At 47.4% G+C, this 23,838-nt stretch overlaps 1 protein-coding gene across 1 annotated transcript in view; it reads left to right on the top strand.

Annotated features, from left to right (window-relative positions):
• Positions 1-23,838, top strand: part of RAB11FIP3 (RAB11 family interacting protein 3) — a 91,528-nt gene that overhangs the window by 59,787 nt on the left and 7,903 nt on the right. The window contains exons 4-9 of the mRNA XM_087815756.1: positions 5,811-6,022; positions 8,878-9,027; positions 11,136-11,270; positions 14,323-14,358; positions 19,596-19,689; positions 21,053-21,156. Coding sequence (XP_087671882.1) covers positions 5,811-6,022; positions 8,878-9,027; positions 11,136-11,270; positions 14,323-14,358; positions 19,596-19,689; positions 21,053-21,156 — 731 coding nt within the window. The remainder of the gene's footprint in view (positions 1-5,810; positions 6,023-8,877; positions 9,028-11,135; positions 11,271-14,322; positions 14,359-19,595; positions 19,690-21,052; positions 21,157-23,838) is intronic.

Below are 23,838 nucleotides of genomic sequence, written 5' to 3'. Positions count from 1 at the left end.
AGATCTTTGGAGATAAGCCTTTTATTGATTTTTCTAGCTGGGCACAGGACAGTGTTGGTCAGGGGATCCTGTGCAGGAAACTACTGATGGACTGCTGCTTCTGGTCCTTTTCCTGCCGGGGCCGTTCATGGTTTCTGTAGCTCCCAGCATTTCCCTGAGCATCCCTTTAGCTCGTTGCTGGTAACAGAACTCATAGGAGAAAGTCACTGATGTGGCCTGTCTGAGAAGGGGAAGAAGTGAGGAGGTGACTTAGGCTTGTCCCAACGTTCAGGGAATGAGGTTCTCGCCTGAGAGCCTGAATGGGGTGGAGGATGGAGTGCCGGAGGCCTGCAGGGGGTGATCGTTGTGTATCAGGATTTCTGGAAGGGGATGGGAAAGTCATAGAACAGGCACAAACAGAACCGATAAGAACTATCCCTGCTGTACCTCCTGTGTTCCTCCCTCCTTTTCCCACTATCAGCATCTAGAGAAAAGAGCTACCTTAATAAAATATAACAGGGAAATGTGTCTTTTGTACAAACTGTTAATCAGAAAAGTTAGAGAGTCAAGAACAAAAGCCATTCTGTTTTGAGATATGACTGTTTGTTAAGAACCAAGCAAGGGCACTTCCTGAACTTTGCCCCCACCTCCGCACCCCCCACGCCTGCCACAGCAGGAGGTTTAACAGAGCATGTCTGAGAGCAGGTTAAACTTTTTCCCTGGCAGCGATGTACCTTCAGGTGAATGCACAGGTTTGGCAGAAACCCCAGCACAACTTGTCTGTTGAGAGTCTGGACGGAAGGCCCTAGCACTTCTGATACGATGGGGAGGCTGTCTCCAAGAGCGTGCCCTGGCTGGAGCCGGTGTGTGGAGCCAGGCCCAGCCTGCAGAGCTGCCTGGGCTAGCATCTGAGGGTAAGAGGAGGCTGTATTGTGGTGGGACACAGGCTCACACTGTGCCCAGTAGTTAGTTTCCCTCTGAGGGACTACAACCTGGACAGTGGGGACCCCAGAAAGGGTTGGCCACACATGAGTTCCTCACTGGTGGCTCTGTACACGGCCTTCCTTGTCTGTCTCTTGACAGATTGTTAACTGGTGAAGGTACCATTAACATGGAGTGAAGTTTTCTAAGATGCACTTAGATTGCCACATGAGTTCATCTGAACAAGTGTAATTTGTAAACATTTTTATAGTCAGTGGCATAGACTTGTGGGCTTCTGGGCAAAGCTAGGTCCTCTCTGGTGGCAAATATTAATGGATGGGGAATGTCTGCGAGCTGCTATGTTTTGTCTAGTAGACTATAGGTGAGCATGCACATGATCTAAGATGACTTTCTGCCTCTCTTGAAAAGCAGGTGTTTACCTAACTGCCCTAGAAAACTACCTGCTGGCTGACATTTGTTTGGGGCAGCTTTGACCAATAGAAACTCACCCTCGGGCTGCACAAGTTTGGCAGCACCTGGGAAATGAGCTGTCCCTGTTGTCCTGGCCATTTGACCCTCCCTAGGTTTTGTCCTAGGTGCTCATGGAGCCGATCAGCCTCTTGTCCCCTTTGGGTTGCTGTCTGTGCCTCCAGGATGCATAGGGAGTTCCAGATGAAAGCGTTTTTCCCAGTACCCCCACCACGGTGTCTGCATGTTTATAGCTGTGCTGTGGGGACAGGACCTTCATGACACCACTTATTTATAATTTTGGGCAAATTAAAGTGTAAGTGCTAACATAAAGCCTTTTGTGAAGTGGTGAACAGTGTTCATTTGCATACCACTCATTTGGTGCAGGGGAGCGGGTTTGCTTTAGAAAGGAGGGTGAAGGTAAGAGCGTGTTCACCCTCCTCCATCTGTTTAAAAGGTGGGGAGATGCCCAGAATGAAGTGTGTGAGTGCCTGACTTGAGGCAGTCAGGTTTGTTAGCTTCTGCCTCATTATTTCTATGTCAGTGGAGAACTATTTCCATCCTGAACCGTCCTGGCCAAGCTCCAAAGGAGTTTGAGCTGCAGCCCCAGCCTCAACTAGATGACTGATGGCAGTTCCTTGCAGGTGAAATAAACAGGCCCAAGTCCCCAGACCTTCTTTCCTTCCCTGGGGAGAAATACTAGCTGGGTGCTAAGTTGATTTGCTCTAATAATGCTGAGCTGCTATCGAGGTCATGGGGTCCATGTGGCCCAGAGAAGAGCATCGTGCATCTATTAGGAGTGGTGGTTGGTTGGCTTTTTTTTTTTTTTAATCCTCACCTGAGGATATTTTTTCCATTGATTTTTAGAGAGAGTGGAAGGTAGAGGGGGGGAAGAGAGAGAGAGAAACATCGATGTGAGAGAGACACATTGATTAGTTGCCTCCCACACGCACCCCAACTGGGGCCAGGATTGAACCTACAACCCAGGTATGTGCCCTTGACTGAGAATAGAACCCAGGACCCTTCAGTGCATGCACCGACGCTCCAGCCACTGAACCACACCAGCCAGGGCATGGTTGACTTTTTATTTTTATTTTATTTTATTTTTAATATATCTTTATTGATTTCAGAGAGAGGAAAGGAGGGGGAGAGAGAGAGAAACGTCAATGATGAGAGACTCATTGATCGAGCCCGCAACCCGGGCATGTGCCCTGACCGGGAATCAAACCCTGATCGCCTGGATCCCAGGTCGACGCTTAACCGCTGAGCCACGCCCGGCTGGGCATGGTTGACTTTTTAAAAGCTGACCTTAAGAGTCAAGTTTTGGTCCTGGCTCAGTAGCTCATTTGGTTATAGCTTCATGCTGATGTGCCAAGTTTGTGGGTTTAATCCCTAGTCAGGGCACATACAAGAATCAACCAATGAATGCATAAATAAGTGGAACAACAAATCTATGTTCTTCTCTCTCTCCCTTTTTCTATCTAAAATCAATAAATTAAAAAAAGGTTTGTTTGTTTTGAAAGAGTCAAATTCTGTTTCCCACAGAAAACCATTACGGGGGTCCCCAGTTAGTGTCTAGAGGGCTGTTGATGGTCCTGTGTAGTGAGGATTAGGGCATCTGCGCCCTGCCTGCTTCCTGGGTCTAAGGACTGAGGGTGAAGTGGGGGAGGTCCATGGGATCGTCCTGCAGGTAAGGAGCAATGCTCTTGTAGGAGTTTTCAGTTGAATACTGAACAGCTGGCTGGTTCTTTATCATTACTCTTAGAAGTATGGGGTGGGGGTCTTCCTGGTTGCCTTGGGTGGATCTTGGGTAGTATCCCATGCAAGTGAGCAGTGCCATCTGGGTAGCCTATCTGTAGCCACATCTCAGAGGACATCGGGACTTGCCTGGATTTTGTGCATGCTCAGTTGTGTTTCTCCTTCTGGCCACCTCCTGACATACTGGCATCTCCTGCCTAGCTCAGATAGCTCGCCTCTGCCTATGCTACCTGCAAATCAAGCACAGAGCCAGCCTGTGCCTGGTGGAAAGAGACATACCTGCTCAGGAATGAGTGGAACTAGAGCCTCTTGAAGTGATTTCCTGGTTTCAGATTTTGAAGTGAACTTAGTTGCCATAGATTCCAAGGAAGATTGGGTTTTCCATTAAGAAAATAAGTAATGTCACTGAACACCTCAGTAGGTACATTTCATGTCATTGCCTATTTTATTTTGGCCTTACAAGTAGCTGGCAGAGATTCCACCCACCAGTGACACGTGAACCCCACGGTCTTTCATTTTCTGTTTTGGGTCCTGCCTTTGTGGTCTCTTGATCCCATATGGTTGCAACCTGTTGAGATCAGCATTTACAACCCCCCTTTTACAAATGAGACAACAGGACTCAGAGTGCTTGAAACTCTAGTCTGGGCTCATACGGCTGGTAGACAGCAGGCCATGGGTGGACCTTGGCCTCTCATGAGCCACACCAGGCACCGGCTTGGCTCGGCCAGGGCCCTTTGCCCCTTTTCTATGGGGCAAGGAGCCTTGGGGGTGCAGCTTTGTGAAGCCTTCTAGTTGCCCCCAAACATAGCCAAGGGCCGTGACTTTTTCTTTTTTTTTTTAATGTATCTATTGATTTCAGAGAGGGGAAGGGAGAAGGAGAGAGAGATAGAAACATGAGTGATGAGAGAGTCATTGATTGGCTACCTCCTGCATGCCCCCAACTGGGGATCAATGAGCCCACAACCCAGGCATTTGCCCTGACTGGGAATTGAACTGCAATCTCCTGGATGCTAGGTCTGTGCTCAACCACTGAGCCCCGCCTGGTGGGGCAGGACTGTGACTTTTTGTTAGTATAGCACATCTGAGCGGACTGTCCACCTCCTGTAATGCCTGAACCCAAGTACAAAGTACACCTCTCCCGAGCTTTTCTGAAATCTTATCTGCTTGCAAATTGTTAAACTCAGAATCTTGCAAGCGTGACATGTTGGCTACTTTTGTTAACCAGTGTAATTGTGTTTTAATTAAAGTTGAGATTATAAATTGAAAATGGCCTGTTTAACTGTTCTTTAGTTTTAAATTAATTTGTACAATCCACAAATATTTCCTGCCTGCTGTGTGCCAGCCCTGTGCTAGGCACTGAGTTCATATGGGTAAAAATAAAGATATGTTTAGTGGGAAAGTAGACATTTAACCTGTGAACATAATTGATTGGTTAAATAATTTATTAATTAGTATTTTGAAATTAGACCATGTAATTGAATTCCAGTGCAATAGCCTGAACATACATAACAGGTAATCATGGTGACTTTTTAAGTTTTTTTCTTTTTTTCAAATCCTCACCCAAGGATATGTTTTTATTGACTTTTTTAGAAAGAGAGAAACATCAGTGTGAGAGAGAAACATCCATCAGTGGACTCTCATATGCACCCCCACCAGGGATTGAACCTGCAACCTGGATATGTGTTCTGACCAGGAATCGAACCAGCAACCCTCTGGTACACAGGACAATGCCCAACTGAGCCACACTGGTCTGGGCTTCATGATGACTTTTTAAATTAAAAGGCATATTCTTACATTATTGAATGCTAATTCTTGGATATAAATAATCCTAATGCTGGGAGCCACAAAATGTGTGGCTCTCCTGGGATTTATTATGTGTTGGGATGCTTTATATCTGTTTTAAGTACATTTATATAACTTTAAAAATTACTCAAGCCCTGGCCAGTGTGGTTCAGTTGGTTGAGCATCATCTCATGCACCAAAAGGTTGCCAGTTTGATACCAGTCAGGGCATATGGCCGGGTTGCCCTGGTTGTGGGTTTGATCCCCAGTAGAGGGCGTTGCAAGAGGCAGCCAGTTTATGATTCTCTTTCACATCAATGTTTCATTCTCTCTCCCTCTCTCTTCCTCTCTCTCTAAAATCAATAAAAACATTTTTAAAAATTACTCAAATAGTTTTCTGTACTTGGACATATTTCCTGTTGGTTTTTTTAGTTTTTAAACAATATTAAATTGTTTTGTAAGCTGATGTTTCTACTTAGAAATATAGTAGGACCCGGCCAATGTGGTTCAGTGGTTGAGCATCTACCTATGATCTAGGAGACTGCAGTTCAATTCGCGATCAGGGCACATGCCTGGGTTGCGGGCTTGGTCCCCAGTAGGGGCCATGCAGGAGGCAGCTGATCAATGACTCTCTCATCATTGATGTTTCTATCTTTCTATCTTCCTCTCCTTTCCTCTCTCTGAAATCAATAAAGACATATTTTAAAAAAAAAAAAAAATCCTAAAAAAAAAAAGAAATATAGTAGGGTAGGGACTTCTTCCATGTGAGAGCTCCCCCTCCATGTGGTCATTTCCATTTCCGCAGCAGTAGTGTGCTATGTGGGGTGTTGGAGTTTGTTGTACCGAATGCCACACATTGTTATTTCCAGGGTACCAGGACTGACTCTTGGCACTCTCTTTTAGGCCAATGAAGTGACAGACAGTGCATACATGGGTTCCGAGAGCACCTACAGCGAGTGTGAGACCTTCACTGATGAGGACACAAGCACTCTGGTGCATCCTGAGCTGCAGCCTGAAGGGGACATGGACAGTGCGGGCAGCTCAGCCATGCCCTCCGAGTGCCTGGATGCCATGGAGGAGCCCGGCCACGGTGCTCTGCTGCTGCTCCCAGGCAGGTCTGTAATCCACCCCAGCACGGCCTGGATATTGTGCATAAGGCACCATGTGGACATGTTTGATGGGCGTATTAGCTTCATAGAGGAGTTCATGTCAGAGTGATTTAGAGTCATCACAGAATGTGCAAGAGAGTATGGACCATGCAGAATGGCCTGTGCCAGCTCTCCTGAACCATCCCTCCTGGTCACAGCTTACTTCCCTGTCAGGAGATTGCTCTCCTACTAACAGAAGATTATGGTAGTTATAAATGCTGCATGACTTCTCTGGCTGAGAGGTAGAAATTCTAGGAGAAAAACTTTAACTTGGTCTTTTGGATTTTGTTATCACAATTCTTGTAAACCTGGCAAGACACAATATTCAGTAAATGTCTTCTGTCAGGATCTTAGAACCTCACCTTTATGGCACCCCTAATCAGACCTATTTTTCCCTACGTTCCAGATGCCCCCGGGCATTTGAGGAACCAGTGAGAGAAAGGGGAAAGGTAGGAGAGGTTCCAGTGGTCCATGTGGATCTGAATGACAGCTTGTGGTTTTGCCCTCTGCTTCTCGGGAAGCCACCATGCTCAGCAACCTTGGAAGTGGTTGGTTTTTATTTTCAGCTTATTTCATTTCTTGTTTGGCCTCACAGACCTTTTCATTTTTTTCTCTTTAACTGAATTATTATATAATGACATGGAAGTGCACCTGTCATAAGTGTATAGACATGCCCTTACAGGGGACCCCCTCCTCCTCCCTCGCAAGTGCCCTGGCCTTTTTAAATTCCTCACCCGAGAATATTTTCCATTGATTTTAGATAGAGTGGAAGGGAGAGAGGAAGAGAGGGGAGAGAGAAAGGGAAACATTGGTGTGAGAGAGACACATCGATTGGTTGCTTCCTGAACGCTCCCTGACTGGGGCCAGAGATCAAAACTGCAACCCAGGTACATGCTGTTGACTGGGAATTGAACCCAAGACCCTTCTGTGTGCCGGTTGATGCTCTAACCACTTAGCCACATGGGCCAGGGCCACCCTGGCTTTTTTTTTTTTTTTTTTTAATATGTTTTTATTGATTTCAGAGAGAGGAAGGGAGAGGGAGAGAGAAATAGAAACATCAGTGATGAGAGAGAGTCATTGATCGGCCGCCTCCTGCTTTCCCCCTACTGGGGATCGAGCCTGCAGCCCTGGGCATGTGCCCTGACTGAGAATCGAACCGCGACCTCCTCCTTCATGGGTCAGTGCTCAACCGCTGAGTCACGCTGGCTGGTTCCCCCTGGCTTTTTAATGGCAGTAGCACTCTCCCAGGTTTTGTACCTTACATATTGTGTGATTACATTGAAGTATCTTTTACACCTGGCTTCTTTCGCTTCATAATGTGGCTATGAGATGTATCCATATTTTTGTATACAGTTGTAAATAATTTACTTTTAATTATTACTAGAACATTCCATTGTGTGAATATGCTGCAGCTTTTTAATTTACTTTTGATATACACTTGAGTAGTTGACAGTTTTGGTTTTATGAATAAAGCTGCTGTAAACATTACATGTCTTAGTGGTGTATTTGGAGCACACATATTCAGCTTTGAAGTTATTTCACTTACTGATGGTTAGAGTCAGCGCTTATAGTAGTTACATACCTGCCAGTGCTGTGGGTTCTGGTTGCTCCCCATCCTCCGCAGCACCTGACACTGTCTGCATTTTTCATGTTTGTTTTCTGGAGGGCATGGAGTAGAACGTTGATGTGGGATAGTTCTTACTAGCATTTCCCAGGTTGACTCATGAGGGTTTGCACCTTTTGTATCTTGTCTTGCCTTTATTGCCCATTTGGAGATCCTCTTATGTGAAGTTGCTATTCATGTCTTTTACCCATTTTGTAAACATTTTCTGTAAGAGGCCAGATAGTAAAACTTTTTTTGGTGTGTAGACCATATGGTCTTGCTGGCTACTGTTCAGCTGTGCTGTTAAAGTGCAGAGTGGCACATAAGTGGGTGGGATTTGGCTCTCAATGTCTGTTGGTCATGGGGTCTTTTTCTTACTAATTTGTAGGGGTTCTTTATATATTTTAGATGAGTCCTTTATCCTATATGTGGGTTGCAGATATCTTTTTTTTTTTTTTTTTAATAAGAGAAATTTTATTTAGAAAGTCATAGAGGTAAAAGAAATGTGCTCAGGAAACAAGTTATAGCCAAAGAAAGGCCCTTGGAGCTTGGGGGCAGGGATGGGGGGGAGACCTCAAAGAGAGAGAGGGGGACTTGAGAGATGGGAGAGGGGGACAAGAGAGGGAGGGGAGAGGTTCTGGTGTACTGGGGAGAAGGGGGCTGGAGATGAGCTTGCCCTGGGGAAAGAAGAGGGTGGGGAAAGGCACTGTCCTGCTCCACAGCTCCATAGAGAGAGCCGTGCGGATATCTTTTTTCTACTCTGTAGGTTGCCTTTTCAGTTTCTTGGTCGTGTCCTTGAGGAACAGATGTTTTTAATTCTACCATATAGTCCAGTTTATCTATTTTTCTCTTGTGATTAGCACCTCTGTGTTCTGAGGAATTTTTGCTTACCTCCACATCACTCTGTTTACTTCTGCTTTCCTTTAAAAGTCTATTGTTTTGCCTTCATACTTAGATCTGTTATCTCTCTTTTATGTATGATGTGAGGTAGGAGTAATTTTTCCTATATTGATATCCAATCTACTCAGCCTTATTTTGAAAAGATTCCTTCTTCCTCCTGTCCAGGTGTCACCTTGGTCCCATGAGGTGCATACTAGAACATTTGAAGTCACTCATGTGACTTGCAGCATTTCTGCTAGAATGTGGTCATCACACTCTCAGTTCTAGGGCTGCTCATGACCCTGAGTCAGAATGTGTCTTTTCTGTTTCGCCTTTTCAGATCCCACCTGCATGGCCAGTCTGTCGTCACAGTGATAGGTGACGAGGAGCATTTTGAAGATTATGGTGAGGGCAGTGAGGCAGAACTGTCCCCAGAGACCCTCTGCAATGGGGAGCACGGCTGCAGAGACCCTGCTTTTCTCACTCCCAGGTAATGCACCTCTGCACTGGCGCCACGTGTCCTCCTCCTGTATCACCCCACATTTAGTTGTCTGGAAGTTTCTCCTTTGGTTCATAAATTGGTAAGAGAGAACTTGTTTTATTCACTGTAATATAACTAATATACAAAGTCAAGTTTTAAGATTTATGCCTCAGTGAAAGTTGGCTGAAGTTTTTCTCATCCAGTTATATTACCCAGATTGCTCCACATTTATGAGGCCTCAGCTGTACCACGTGGCACAGAGCCTTGCTGGAATACTTGGCTTTGTGGGTTCCTTAACCACTAGTTGTGATCTCATTATGATTAGTAGTTGACTTTGAGGGAAGCTGTATGTATATGTGCATGTAAATATGTGAGAACATTTAAGTTCTGCTATCTTAGCCAATTTCAGTTGTACAACATGGTGTTATTAACTGTAGTCGCCATGTTCACATTAGATCCTCAGACTGTATTCCTCTTGAGCTGAAAATCTGTACCCTTTGACCAGCCTCTGAGGAAGCCTTTAACATCACAAACAATTCTTTGGATTCATTTCCTTATAATTTTCTGACATTCCCAAACTGTCTGGAAAGTTCTGGCTTTGCACTGTGATATATAAAGGGCAAGATCCTCGCTTATGGAGCTGGTTACTCCCCAGTTGTCCTTCATCATGGGAGGCCCTGTGAGAAAGCCTGCACTTGTATCCAAACAAGGAGTCTAAGTGTGCCTTGTGCTGTGGGCCTGGCCATCTTTCACTGGTAGCCGGCTCATCAGAGAACATGCCTTCTCTTCGGGTGAGATCCTTGCCTGCTGAATGGCCTGCACTTCAGTCACCTCTCATTTACACCCGGTTCTTGAAATTTTCTGTCTTTGCTGACAGCAAAGGCCGAGTATCTTGAAACCAGCAACTGCAAGATTCTTCCCTTGCCTAGAAGACCTGGGTAGGGGCCAGTGACAGGGGTGTCTGCCTGACAGGGTCCCCTCTTGCTTTCTCCATGTGCCATTCACTAAGCTGCATGGGGTGAGGAGTCTTTCAGAGGTGTCTCTAGGAGTGCGAGTGAGTAAAGTGGTAGCTCCTTTCAGTAGCTCTCTGCCCCCACACACACCTGGTGGTGTTGAAATCAGGCCAGAGGACTTGGTCCTGGCAAGTGTGCGCCCCTGCCCTGGTTTGGTAACCTCTTCCTGTTTCTTTAGTTTGTCCCTGTCTCTTGTCCAGTGTCTCACTGTTCTTTGTCTCAAGTGCTACTTCTGTGCTACAATTGATGTTTTGCTTTAACCTTTCCTCAAATTGAACTTCCAAATTGGCTTAAAAAATTTTTTTAATCCTCACCCAAGGATATGTTTATTGATTTGAGAGATAAGGAAAGAGAAAGAGAAACATTGATGTGAGAGAGAAATGTCGATCGGTTGCCTCCCGTACACACCTCAACCATGGATCGAACCTACAACCTAGGTATGTGTCCTGACCAGGAATCGAACCCACAACCCTTTTGGTGTACAGGACAATGCTCCAACCAACTGAGCCACCCTGTCAGGGCCCAGATTGGATTTTAAGAGCCTGTGGGTCCTCATGTCCCAGAGATATTGCTGCTTTCTGACAGGTGCATCACCAATGCCCTGAAAGCCCAGGAAGGCTAATAGCATTTTAACTTTTTAACAATAGTCTTTAAAAATGACAGAATTACTGGCAATTCATAATTCATGTATAGTCTTTGATATTGGTGGTTTTTAGAACAGTTATTAAAGCAGTGAGTAAAACTCCACCTGGAGACATACTTTGCTCTCACATTGATGAGTTCTTAACAAAGAGGGAAGCAGTGTGTCCAGGCACTTACTTCTTGTTAAGGGCAACTGATGGGCTACTTTGTTTCCTCTGAGCACCTGAGCAGGAAAGAGCAGGTGTTTGGCTGAGCCCCCTGCTGCTTGAGCTGGTGCATGTCATGGGTCGTAGGTGATGTTGAGGGAGGTGGGTTTACAGCAGTCTGAAAGTAAGAATCAGAATCTTCCACAGCCAATTACCTGAACATGCTTTTGCCTGGCCAACTCTAGCCCTGTGTGGAATCACAGGTAACCTGACCAGTCCTTGCTGTCTCCTGAACTGACACTTCTTGTCTCTCTAGTGCTGACCCGCTTGCCGCAAAGCTGCACAGCATCCTCACTGATGAGGCCTTTGAGTTTTACTGTAGCCAGTGCCATAAACAAATCAACCGCCTAGAGGATCTTTCTGCTCGCCTGAATGATCTTGAAAAGAATAGGTAACTGGTGTAGTGCCTGGCCTTGCTCTGTGTTCAAGGGTGAGGGGGACTCTTGTCCACAGCTGCCCCCTTCTGGTCTGGCCCCAGGTGCCACTCACTTGGGCTAGCCAACTCTGGAGGGCTTCCTCCGAAAGCTGGGCCTGAATTGTGGTTTGAAGGTGAGCGTGCAGACGCCGGACTCTTCCCTAGCCTGGCCCCACCATCCCTGCATGCGTTGAGCCTGTGTTTGGTGCCCTTCACCCTACTTGCTCCTGTGTGTGCATGCTGCAGTCTAATCAGCTGCTTCTGTCCCTGTGGGAGGAGACCAGGGAGGAGATGATCTTTTGATGCTATGTGTCCTGGGTGATGAAATCCATCGTGTGAACGTCTGTACTTAGAGATACTTTCTTCATTTTATTGAAAGATTTCTTTAATTGGGAGTCACATGAAACAGCATGGGAAATTTAAAGTAGGATTTGGTCTTTAAAAACAGATTTGCAGTCAGCTTTCAGGAATGTTGTTTAGATCAGGTGTGCATTCTCTAGGTGAGTCCCTCCCCTGCACTCACTTTTGTAAGGCTGCCTCAGATTCCATTACAAGAAGAATCCAACTCTGCTACCCTGTTTACTGCTGTTCTCTGCCCTCACCAGTCCCTTCCCTCTCCTCCATCTCCTGGGTCCAGTTTGTATCAGACCATTTGCTTCCCTTTCCATCCCCAATACCAGCTCAGATCAGAGTTCTAGGAGGAGACAGCTCCTTTTGCTGGCTCCTCACAACTTCACAAACTCCAGTTATAGAAAACATTTTTGGATAGTTTGTATATATTGACATGCCCACTAAGCATATTGTTTATTTAGCTGGTCATATGGGCAAGCCCCTGGTTGGGCTACTTGGTACGTGCTGTTCAGTACTGTGGGCTCCCAGGCAACAATCCAGGGAGGCTTCCTGGATGAAGGGGTCTTGGACTGGTGGAAGGTTACATAAAAAGTGGCAGAAATGTGAGCTATCCTGATGGTTTCAGTGTGTTTAGAATAGTCTTCTAAAAACCACTTACTTATCTTGAGGAGCCTGCCCCTTTAGGGCCTTAGCCAAGGCCAGCTCAATCTTCCTGGTGTGTCCTCATGGCCTTGGCCCTGTTCTACCTGCTGTTCAGCCTATAGTTCCAATTGCAGTGCATTTAATGTCCTTGACACTTTTTCTTATGTTCTGTGCAATACACACAACACAGTCTGGAGTCCAGCAAATCCCGAGTTAGGTGGAGAAGACATGATGGGAATCCAACATTTGTGACCTGTTGGCAGCTTCAGAGGGGAGCCTGGTGGGGTCCCAGCAGCACTGATGAGAGACTGGAAGTGCTCTTTGAGGGGCGGCCTTCCTGGGAGACTTGAAAAAATGTGGTGTCTGGTGATTCCAAAGATCCACTGGCCTTTGTTTTAGGGAAAACCAGTTTCACCTCTTATGTATGTTTACCTGAGTGATCTGGTGAGGGGTCATTTACCATGTGAAGACTTGCTTTTCTGCTAAGTAGGTTCCTGTACAGGTATGTCATCTCTTATTCTCTGAAGGTTTTTTACATAGAAATGATCTTTTCCCATATGGAGACTCTTTCCCAGGATTGCCAAGGTCACCTCTGCTAGGCTGGGACGTGGCTAAGTACGGCCAGCAAGCCCAGTGAGGTCTCACCTCCAGTTTTAGCCACCCATTCCCTGAGAAAGACTCTACTAAGATTGGTTAATATACCATTAAAGTTATTATTATAATCAGGTTACTGCTGTCAGTCATTTCCCCCTAAACACTCAGTTAAAGAGATCTGAATCTTGCCTATTGGTTTTCATGTTTTGTGGAAGATAAAAGGTATAATTTCTGTTCAGGTATAATTTCTGTTCAGTGTGCTTCAGAAGATGCTGATAGCTATCATATTTTCCAGGTACCTGGGAGCCTCTGTAAAAACAGTTCATTTTGTAGAAATTTTGTAGATGTCTGCTTTACCCAGAAGTATATTTTCAAATTACAAACCCTGTCACTGGACTCACAGTCTACTTACTTCTTGAGAGGTCGGTTAGGAAGACTGAACAGTGAGTCTGTCCTAGCCAGTCTCAGTAACATTAGGATGAAATGAGATTTGTGTTAAAATATACACTGTCAGTCAGAGTCCAATCAGAAGAGGGAGCCACACAGTAAGTTGAACAGGGTAAGTTCAATAAAAAGATTGACTAACTAGAGCAAGGGATCAGTTAGTAAGAGTAGAGAGAACTCGGAAGAATGCAGGAATAGCATCTGTAGGGAACAGCCAGCCCACCCAGGGCTGAGATCTGGCCCTGCTGCAGAGAGTGTCACTATGGCAAACTGGGTGTCAGGTCACTCTGGTGCCTCACAGGGGTGGGCGCTGTGAGAGGGGGTGGGGACACAACTTTTTGGGAATCTACCTTCTAGAACTTGCTGGAAATCTGCTCTCTGGCTGCCAGGAAAGCTATTCGCAGGGAGGAGTCTCACCAGAGGTACTTTGCTACAAAATTACCATAGGATGTATCAGGGGAAGCTGCTGGGCACTGGGTGCTGCTGGGTGCTGGCACCGGGGAAGCTGCCCAGGTGGGATTTTGGAGTGTGAAATATTAGTGCCTAAGTTAAAATCGGTGACAACTTTGTTGTTACAAACGAGCCTGTGTCATGTTTCATGTGGGAACCAACTGTTTGGAGGGTAATTTGGCTTCAAAAGCATTTGGGACATGGCATTGGCCAATGACTTGGACCCAGTACAACCAGCTGGAGGGTCCAGGCACTGGGGTCAGCCTCTGAACTGAGGTCTGATTGAGGCTTTATCGGAAGTTTCTTTGGGACGTGGAATAATAACGACTTGCTAAGGCCTTGACAAGCCCCTGAGATTGCTCCCATGTTCCTGAATGTTTTGCTGAGTGGGCCTTTCTATGCATGGAGCTGGCTCGCAAGCAGGGTGCTGCATGCCTATGGACGCACCCCCATCCCCATATCTCTTCAGCCTGAATTTCCTGTTTCCTCCCGTTCCTCCCTGTCTGTTCTCTGACACGATTTTCCTGTTTATTTTGATTTTGCACAGTCCAACGAAGAGGCTCTCCAGCAAGAAGGTGGCAAGGTAGGAAACCATTGGTTATTTATTGAGATGATCTTCTGAAATGTATCGCTGATTTAGCTCTTTTAAAAAACATGTTTAGAAAATACTATTTTCCAAGGTATTTTTTTAAACTTTTAAAAGTTGCTTCTCATGGTTTGGGAATCAAAATAATTCAAGGGGATGGATTGTGAAAAGAATTTTCAAAGCTGTGGATTGGAGCCTGAATTTGTGACCAGATAGTTTACGATGAAGGCGTTTGACATCCCTCCTATTTTAGAGCGTTCACCACAAGGTCCAGAAGGGGGCCCATATCCCCACATGTCTGCTGTAGACAACCCACCAGTAGCGAGAGTTCATGAGGGGCCTGATCTTACAGAGCCAGAACATGATGGAGTCCAGGTCTGGTATCTGCATCCTTCAAAGGCTATGCCCTTCCTGCCCCCACTGGTCACCAAGGTTAGGAGAAGTGTAAGGAGATGTACCTAACTCCGGGTTTCTAGAGAACACTCTTTTGTGACCATTTCTTCATTTTTCAGTTTTCGATACTATTTATTGGCTTCCTGCAATGAAAGATGACAGCACATGCATTTATCCTCTCTCCTGCTGTGCTAGTTCTAAAAACAATTTTTACAGGGTTTATAAGATGCCAGCATTCTTCATAAAAGCCATGTAACACGTTACTGTATTTTCTTTTTAAAATAAGTCATTGTTTCTCTTGGAGTCAGTGATTGTCTCCATGTTTTTATTTGCTTCATCTTTTATTTTTATTGTTGACACTATTAGAGATGTGCCCACCTCCAGCATGTGCCCATGCTTCATCTTCTGTGCTGCTCTTGCCTTCTCTGCCCAGCCCTCCAACAGGGCCACAAGGCAGCCCTGTGCCTATCTGGACATTCCCTCCCAGAGTGTCTGCCCTTTGCACGGGTGTGTGCAGGCTGCATTGCTGTGGTCCTGTTTCCCCCGCACACGTGCAATCTGGATATTTTCCTCAAGTGCTGGATCATCTCACTCCCTGTTACTCTGTCTTCGTTTTTTTTTTAATCTCCAGTTTTTGTCCAGTACACATTCCTATAGCTTGTTGAAGAAAGAGGTCCCCAGGAGATAAATTTTTGAAACCTTGCTAGATCTTTTACTCCTGTAGTTTGGCTTGGTATAGAAATCTTTATTGTAAATAATTTCCCTTTAGCATTTTTGATATAATTGCTCATTATCATCTAGTATTAGGGCTGCTACTGAGAGGTCTGGTGCTTTCTAATTTTTCTTTCCCTCTCTGGAAGCTTATAAGATGTTTTTTTTATCCTGGTCGTCCAGAAATTTTGTGATCAGCCTTGTGAATGCCTATTCCCATTAATTATGCTATGCTGAATGAAAGGTGTGCTGTTTCAGTCTGGAAGCTCCTGTCCCTTAGTGCTGGGGAACTTTGTTGGCCTGTTTCTTTGACAGTGTCCTCTGTTCCACTTTCTGCTCCTTCTGGGACTCCTGCTTGTGGTTCCCCATGCCTTCATCTTGCTGCCCCTATCCCTCTCTCTGCTCTGTCTCTGTCTCCATCTCCTGTGACGCACATGCCACCAGCTCTTCCTCCCCACCTCTTCCCTGGGTTCTCATCGGGGCTCTGTCCTTGTTAGAGGGCTCTCTCAAACAACTGGGGGTAAACTCTGCATATTGAAGAGGTTGCTCACAGCCGGTGGGTGGCCTCTGGCCAACATGTGGTGCGGACAGGCCCCTGTGTCAGCAGATCTTTTCTCCAGCCAGTCTGGACGATTTTCCCAGAGTGAGTCCTGCCTGGCTGCCAGCGTTCAGGGAGCTGTGCTGGCCCACCATTTAGTTGCAGACTGGGGGTGCTTTCCATTTGTAGGCTTTGTGTCCTGAGTCCAGGGCTGCTCCTGGTCTAGGAGAGTCTTTTTTTTCAAGGATGTGGTAGAGGCCCCCCCCCCCCCGTACTCATTTCTGCTGCCCCATTCTCAGGTGCCAGTCCTTTCAGTGTCTCACTGGCTGACTGTGACCCTCCTCTGCTCCCCAGTGCCCTGGACACCCCCCCCCCTTTGTTAATCCTCACCTGAAGATATTTTTTACATTGATTTTTTTAGAGAGAGTGGAAGGAAGGGAGGAGGGGAGAGAGAGAAGCATGGACGGGAGAGAGACATGTCAATTTGTTGCCTCCTGAGAGCGCCCCGACTGGGATGGGGGATCGAACCTGCAACCCTCCAGTGCGTGGGCTGACACTCTAAACACTGAGCTACACTGGCCAGGGCCCCTGGCCATCTCTTTCCTGGTGCCATTTCCTCTTCTGCTCTTCCTGTCCTTGGGGATGTAAACATTTTGGTTTTGGTTTTTTCCTCCAATCATCTTAAGAGCTTAGGATCCAGAGCAAGCGTAGCTGAATGTCATCAGTTCACTGTCTCCACTTGTTTTCTCACATCACCCCTTTTAGAAAAGCATCCAAGTTCTTAGGGATATAATATTAATACCAAGTCACACTTTATTATAGTTTTAACCTTCCTTTCTGTCCCACTTTCACATTTTACCCCAAATAGGCTACAGCTGGTGAAACTAAGGAAGGTAAAAGTCTGAGTCATCTCTCAGCCTCCCACATCTGGGACATGAGAGACTCTGGGGTTGTTGAGGGTCCAACTTGCTGAGGCTGTTGGGCTTTGTGTCTGCTCCCTCCTTTTTTAAAAATTTATCTTTATTGATTTCAGAGAGAGGAAAGGAGAGGGAGAGAGAGAGATAGAAACATCAATGATGAGAGAGTCATTGATCGGCTGCCTCCTGCACACCCGACTGGGGATCAAGCCCGTAACCCAGGCATGTGCCCTGACCTCCGGGAATCGAACCCCGATCTCCTGGATCCTAGGTCGATGCTCAACTGCTGAGCCACACCTAGCCGGGCTGTCTGCTCTCTCCTTGAAACACCCTCTGAGAATTTGTTTTTTCCTTCACAGATACCCTTTGGTATAGAAAAGCCCAATCTGCAGGTATGTGCAGTTAGAGTTTACAAACAGAGGCATATTTTGCATTCTGTACAAACATACCACATAGATGCAATTTTAATCTGCTGCTGTTTTGCCCTTAACACTACCACCAGAATTCTGAGGAAACTCAAAATAACTTGTAATTTCACTCTCCAGTGTTTCAGCCCTTTGCATGTGGCTGGAATATGGGTTTTGGAGCCACCAGCTCTGGCCTCTATGACCTGGCTATGTGTCTAACCTGGATGGAAAGGGTTCTGGGGTCTGTGTGTATATGAGGACCTCAAAGCACCAGCACACAGCTGGCCTCAGGATCAGAGGGAGTGCCAGTGCCAGTGCGACTGCCACAGAGCAGAAAGCAGATCTCTGTCCGATGACATTGAGTGTCCTGGCACCTGGTGGTCTACCTGCCAGACTTTACCTGCCTCCCTTTGGATGATCAAGCATTTCCCACAGTCCCCTCTCCTTGTAGGCCTCCTGAGTAGGGGTGGGTTTAAATAAACAAGACCCTCACCCAGAGTGCCAAGGAGCCTTGGCCTTTTCCTGAGGCAGCCACATGCTGGGGCCACACGCTGGGTAGTTGAGGACTGGGTGTCACCTCCCATCCCCAGGTTCAGCTGTTCAGAAGTGCCCTGACCTAGTAGGAGCTCAGGACTGGGTGACACAGGCCCTAGGCCGTAACCCCTCCTCAGCGTGGTCTCTGGGCCTGGGATGGGCAGCTTCCTATCTCAGGATTGGCGTCAGGAGCTTGTGTTTGGGGTCAAGCTCATGGGTGTTTGAGAACATTGATTGGACAAGGACACGATGGCTCTGCCCTTAGGGTTCAGTGCCCTTCAGGGAATCTAATGAAATCCAAAACAGATGCTCATATGTCTCACCCAGGGCACATTCAAGGGACTCATGGCCCCTAGGGATGAAGAGGCCTTTCTTTTTTGTTCCCCTTAGAACATTTCTGGGGTCAAAAAAGTTTTTAAGATATGTACAAGCTAAGTCAGCACTAAAAAGGAAATAGAATACCTTTTATAAAGATAATGTAGGAATTTCAGTGTGATTTAAGAAAAAAAAATGTCTATTGATTTCAGAGAGAGTAAGGGAGAGGGAGAGAAAGAGATAGAAACATCAATGATGAGTCATTGATTGGCTGCCTCCTGCATGCCCCCTACTGGGGATCGAGCCTGAAACCTGGGCATGTACCCTGACCGGGAAGCAAACCTTGATCTTCTGGATCATAGGTCGATGCTCAACCTCTGAGCCACGCCTGGACGGGCTTAATGTGATTTTTAATAGCATTTTATTGAATTCTTACCCTGTGCTATGTCCTTAGCAGAGCTGTTTGTATATACATATAACCTCATTTAAACCCCATAATAGCCTGCAGATCCCCATTTTATAGGAGAGTATGTTTCAGAGAGGGTGAATAGCTTTCTCAAGGTCACACAGCTCTGAGTATCAGGCTGTCAGTTCAAAGCCTGGGTCAGTATGTGAAGACTTTGTCCAAATGCTCTGAGAGTTTTATACGCATCAGGTAAATAACAACTGATACAGTGTCACCACAACTAACAAGATTGTCTCTAGGATGACATTGAACATGTTATTTCCTGACTACCTGCTAAGGTGCCAATGGCTGAGGACTGAAAGGAGTTTCAAGGGTGTGGAGCACAGCCAAGTCTAGTGCTCACCTATGCCCTAGGTTGCACGCCACCCATCGTGGCCCACATGGCTGGAGACCTGTGTCCACTTGTGCCAGGTGCTTGAAGCGGCCCTGGCAGAGGGCAGTTGCACCTGTGTGCCTTTCCGAGAGAGACCCCTGGTGTCCCACTGTTGCTGCCATTAGGAGTACATTTGAAAAATCAAATATCAAGATGCATGTAGGTGACATTGTGTGCCCGAAGTCATGGTCCTGTATTAATATATCATGGGCTTGCAGTGGAAGATGAGATTATGTTGTATCACAGGAAGGCATGGTGTCGTGTTTTATTGCCCAAGTACAAAGTACCCTCGCCCAGTCAGCTGGTGGGGAAGAACGCTGGGCTTATCAGGCTCCAAAGAGCAGTGGGAAGACTCTGTGGACACAGAGGGCAGCGAACTTGCTCCAGCCCCTCGGTAATAGCGTCCTGCCCAGAACTCCCTTTGTGGAGACCTGCGCTCCAGGCTGCTGGGATTTGCTTTTCAAGCTTACCTGGAAATGCTCATGTTTGAAGAACTTGTATTGGGCTCTTCCCTCTTTTTTTCTCTCTTTGTTCTGCTGAAGGACCTTCTTTGGACTGGGCTGTTGTTTCTTCTCCACAGGCACCTGCATCAGTCAGGGGCCCTGACCATGGAGGCCCTGCAGGACCCTCCCCTGGACCCCGAGGAGGGCATGGAAGAGGACATTGCAGACAAGGTAGGCCCTGGACAGGGGGACCAAACGACCACCTGTGGGTAACAAAGCCCCAGTCTCAGGACTTGTGCTGGGGCTGCAGCCTCGGTGTGTGTGCCCACGTTGGAGTGTGTTGATTGAGATGCATTTGGGGCACCAGGCCTCATCCTGGCAAGCAGATAGAGTACAGCGGGAGATGGTGAGGGTACCATAGGGGGTAGTTAGATCCTCCACTAGCCCTGCTGTTCTCCAGCATTTCACATACATGGAAGAGGGAACTGAGAGGACGGGAACAGAACAGTGAGCACCAGCAGCTCTCAGCCCATATTTGTATGTGCTCAGCTCAGGCTGCACTGACACTCAGAGACTCAGCTCACCCACAGCCCATGGAGGCAAGATCCGGGAGCGCTGAAGGTTTGGGGGAGGAGGGCACTCAGCCTGCAGTGTTGGCAGAACCCAACAATATGTGGAATGGGCTGTTCCCTGAGAGAAGCCTGGTGAATGGGTTATGTGGGAGGAGGCCAGATCGCCATGTGTGGTAACAGCCCCATACTTCTCAAGGACCAGCTCAAGAAAAGGGAAGAGGAAGGTGACAGCACACACCCTTCACCTCTTTCTGTCCCTCCTCACCTTCTCTGTACCCTCACCCCATCCTGTCCCCCCTTTTCAACTCCTATATTCCCTCACCTCCTCCTGTACCCTTTCCTGTCCCTCACCTCCTCCTGTCCCCCCTCACCTCCTCCTCTACCCTAACCCCAACCTGTCCCCCCTCACCTCCTCCTATATCCCCTCACCTCCTCCTGTCCCCCCTCACCTCCTCCTGTCCCCCCTCACCTCCTCCTGTCCCCTCACCCCATCCTGTCCCCCATCTTCACCTCCTCCTATATCCCCTTACCTCCTCCTGTACCCTTTCCTCTCCCCTCCACCTCTTTCTGTCCCCCCTCACCTCCTCTCTATAGCACCTTCAGTATCTGCTTTGCAGGCCTTCACTCATCTTACCATCTATGTAGGTATCTGTCTCTCATCTAGTTAGTGAGCTCCCCGAAGAGGGAGAGACCAAACCCTGGGGCCTTTCTATTCCTTGAGCCCTCTGGCATATGCTGTCCCCCATGAGCTTGGTCTGGCAGAGAGTAGGTGCCCCTGCCTGTGGGGGGCCCATAACCTGGCTACCTTACAAGCCATCACAGATTCATTACAAAGGTGCTGTTGGGGCACCTCAGGCCTCTCCAGGTCCCATGCTGACATCTGCACTTGTGGATTTGAGTCCATGGAATGTTCCTCGTCCATCTTGACGCCTGTGGGGGCCCCGCTGCCTTGTTAATGGGGATAGTCTCCATGAATAAGATAGACCCAGCTCCAGCTGAGTGAACACTGTCTTGCTCCCAAGGTTGTCTTCTTGGAGAAGCGGGTGTCAGAGCTTGAGAAGGACACCGCTGCCAATGGGGAGCAACATAGCCGACTGAGGCAGGAAAATCTCCAGCTGGTGCACAGGTGAGTGTGGCACAGGTCTCTTTACCTCACAGAGCAAGAGTGTGGCTGCTGTACAGAGGTGGCTCTCACCTGGAGCTACCCTCCATCCTGCTGCTGGGAGCCAGCCCAGGGGATGGTGCCAGGTTGCCTTTTGAGTATGACTCCAACTTACTACTGTCTCCAGCCCATTTAGGGCCTCAGAGGAAAGAGGGGAGGGCACTGCCTCACCCCTCACTCAGGAACAACTGAGGCCAGCACCCACACTGCCTGCACAGAGTGCCTGGTGGAGGGAGGCCTGACCTCAGGGGTGGCAGAGGCTACATGGCAAGAGGAGGTGTATGGAATTCTGTGAAGCTTGTGTCCCTGCTCTGAGAACCCATCCAGAGGAAATAGTGCCAACCACAGGCCTTCATTCCTGGACACAGGCTCCTTGGCTTTGACAGTTGCTGTGCTTTGCTTACTTCTTTCGCATCATCTGGTTTCATCTTTATGATCCCTATGAGGCAGATACTACTGTCTCCATTTCACAGATGAGGAAACCAAGGCTCAGGGAGATTACATGATTGCCCAGGGTGTCAGACAGCAAGTGGGGGCTTTCAGAATAGGGGCTAATGCCTTCAGAGCCCTGTGCATTGGGAGCATGACCCATCCTTGGGGCATGCGGGTCCTCACAGGTGATTAGCCACAGAAACCAGTGGGAACGGCTGGGTACATGGCAGGATGCGCAATCTGATTCTGATAGTGAGAGCACTAAGAAATAATAGATGTGTGAAATGAGGAGTAACTACTGTGTTTGCATGGAGGAGGCGGAGGCTACCTCCCCACTCCTGTTTTGTAGACTTTTTATAGAATACTGTGTGAGTTTCAGTGTTTTGAAACTAGTCATTCTCTGTAACCTCATGCTGTTTGCGACTGTGTGCTGCTTGTGCAGAACATGAGGAGCTTGGCCCAGAAGCATCAGCCGTCTGGCTGTGCTACCTGAGCGCATCTGGTGCTGTGGTGGCCAGGCAGTGGGATTCCTGAGGGGCCTGAGAGAGGCAGGAAGCATGGTGTGTGGGGGATCTACATGAGAAGTCTGCTCACGCCAGGCTGCTCTAACCAAAACCTGGCTCTGCCACATACTCTGTGACCTCAGGCAAGAAGAACCCTGTCCTCGAAACCTTGGTTTCCTCACCTATGACCTGAACAAGTGGACTTTGAGTGCTCTTAATAGCGTGTGACATAAGCTGCACACACTCTCATGGCATTCACATCATGGGCATCGGGGTTATGCTTGGTTCCTGTCGTAATGTTTTCATCCTGTATGCTACTGACCATGTCACTTTATTTTTTTATTATTTTAAAAATCCTCACAGGGGAATATTTTTTCCATTGCTTTTTAGAGAGAGTGGAAGGGAGGGAGGAAGCGGGGGAGGGGAGAGAGAAACATGGATGTGAGATGTATTGATTGGTTGCCTCCCACACGTGCCCTGACCGGGGCCAGGAATCGAACCTGAAACCCTTCAGTGCTCAGGACAACACTCTAACTACTGACCCACACCAGCCAGGGCTACATCACTTTAATGAAGATGAAACAAGTTCTCTTGTGCAGTTGAGACTCTGCTCTTGGGGTTCTCACAGGAGGGCCTGCCCCAGGCCCTGCTGCAGAACAGGGTGGGGTCTTCCACATTCATGGAGGGGTTTGGGTTTCAGTGCTGTACTAAGTATATGCCTCATCTCTAGAGACATTGGTTACTCCCTCCCTGTCCTTGTCCAGGGAAGTCTGGGTGGGCCATCAAACTCCTTTCTTAAGCTAACTGGTGAGGGTGTCTAGTCTGATGGGCACTTATCAGTTATCCACATAGGTAGGTAGTGGAAAGTCCACATTGTGTGCCTCATCCTGCCTAGGGTCAGCCACATCCAGTTCCTGTGGATGTTCCTTCCAGTGTTGGCCATAGTTCTCCTAAACAACATGCTTCTGCTGCAGTTCCTTGTCCAGGTTCTTCATGCAGTTCCCCATGTGTAACATGGTCAGCCCCCACCAGCCCTGCTGCATAGCTCTCCTACCACCACCTCATGAATTCCACATGCTTCCTATGAATTTGGTTTTTAATTTCTGGATCCCCATTTTTCTTCATATTCTAAGGAGGACATCCCCATTGTTGCCTAGGAAAGGGTGTATAGGAACAGGTTATTTGAGACCTTGCATGTCTGAGACTGTTTCACCCTCCACTGACCATGGGGCTGGGGCTGGGGCTGAGATTCTACTTGGAAGTAGGTTCCCTGAGAACTTGGTGGCTCTGCTTTCAACCTGAACTGTGGCCATGATGCCTGGCACCAGTGTGTAGCCCTGTTCTCATCTTCGACATGAGAGGTTCTCCTGTTGTTTCCTGTGCTGGGCATGTGGTTTCAACCTTTAAATCTGGAAAGTGCCCCTCAGCTTCAGGAATATTTCTAGAATTATTTCTCCAAACAGTGTCTTTCATTTTCTTATCTATCTGAACTTCTGTTCCTCAAATATTAGACCTTCTGGACCTTTCCTGTCATTTTCTTGACTTTCCTATTCTCTTTTTTTCCTCTATGTAATACCCTTGGTTTTCTTCTTCAACTGTTTGGTTGAGTTTTAAGTGTTTTTTACATTTTTAATTTCTAAGTTACTTTTTGCCATCTCTTCCTTCTGTGACCTCGTCCCTGCTTTGTGGGCATGGTGGCTTAGCTCTGTTA

This window comes from Miniopterus natalensis, chromosome 3 (assembly GCF_054644295.1).
Source record: "Miniopterus natalensis isolate mMinNat1 chromosome 3, mMinNat1.hap1, whole genome shotgun sequence".
Classification (NCBI taxonomy): Eukaryota; Metazoa; Chordata; class Mammalia; order Chiroptera; family Miniopteridae; genus Miniopterus; species Miniopterus natalensis.
The sequence above is the reverse complement of the archived record's forward strand: the minus strand, read 5'-3'. Positions and strand labels throughout refer to the sequence as shown.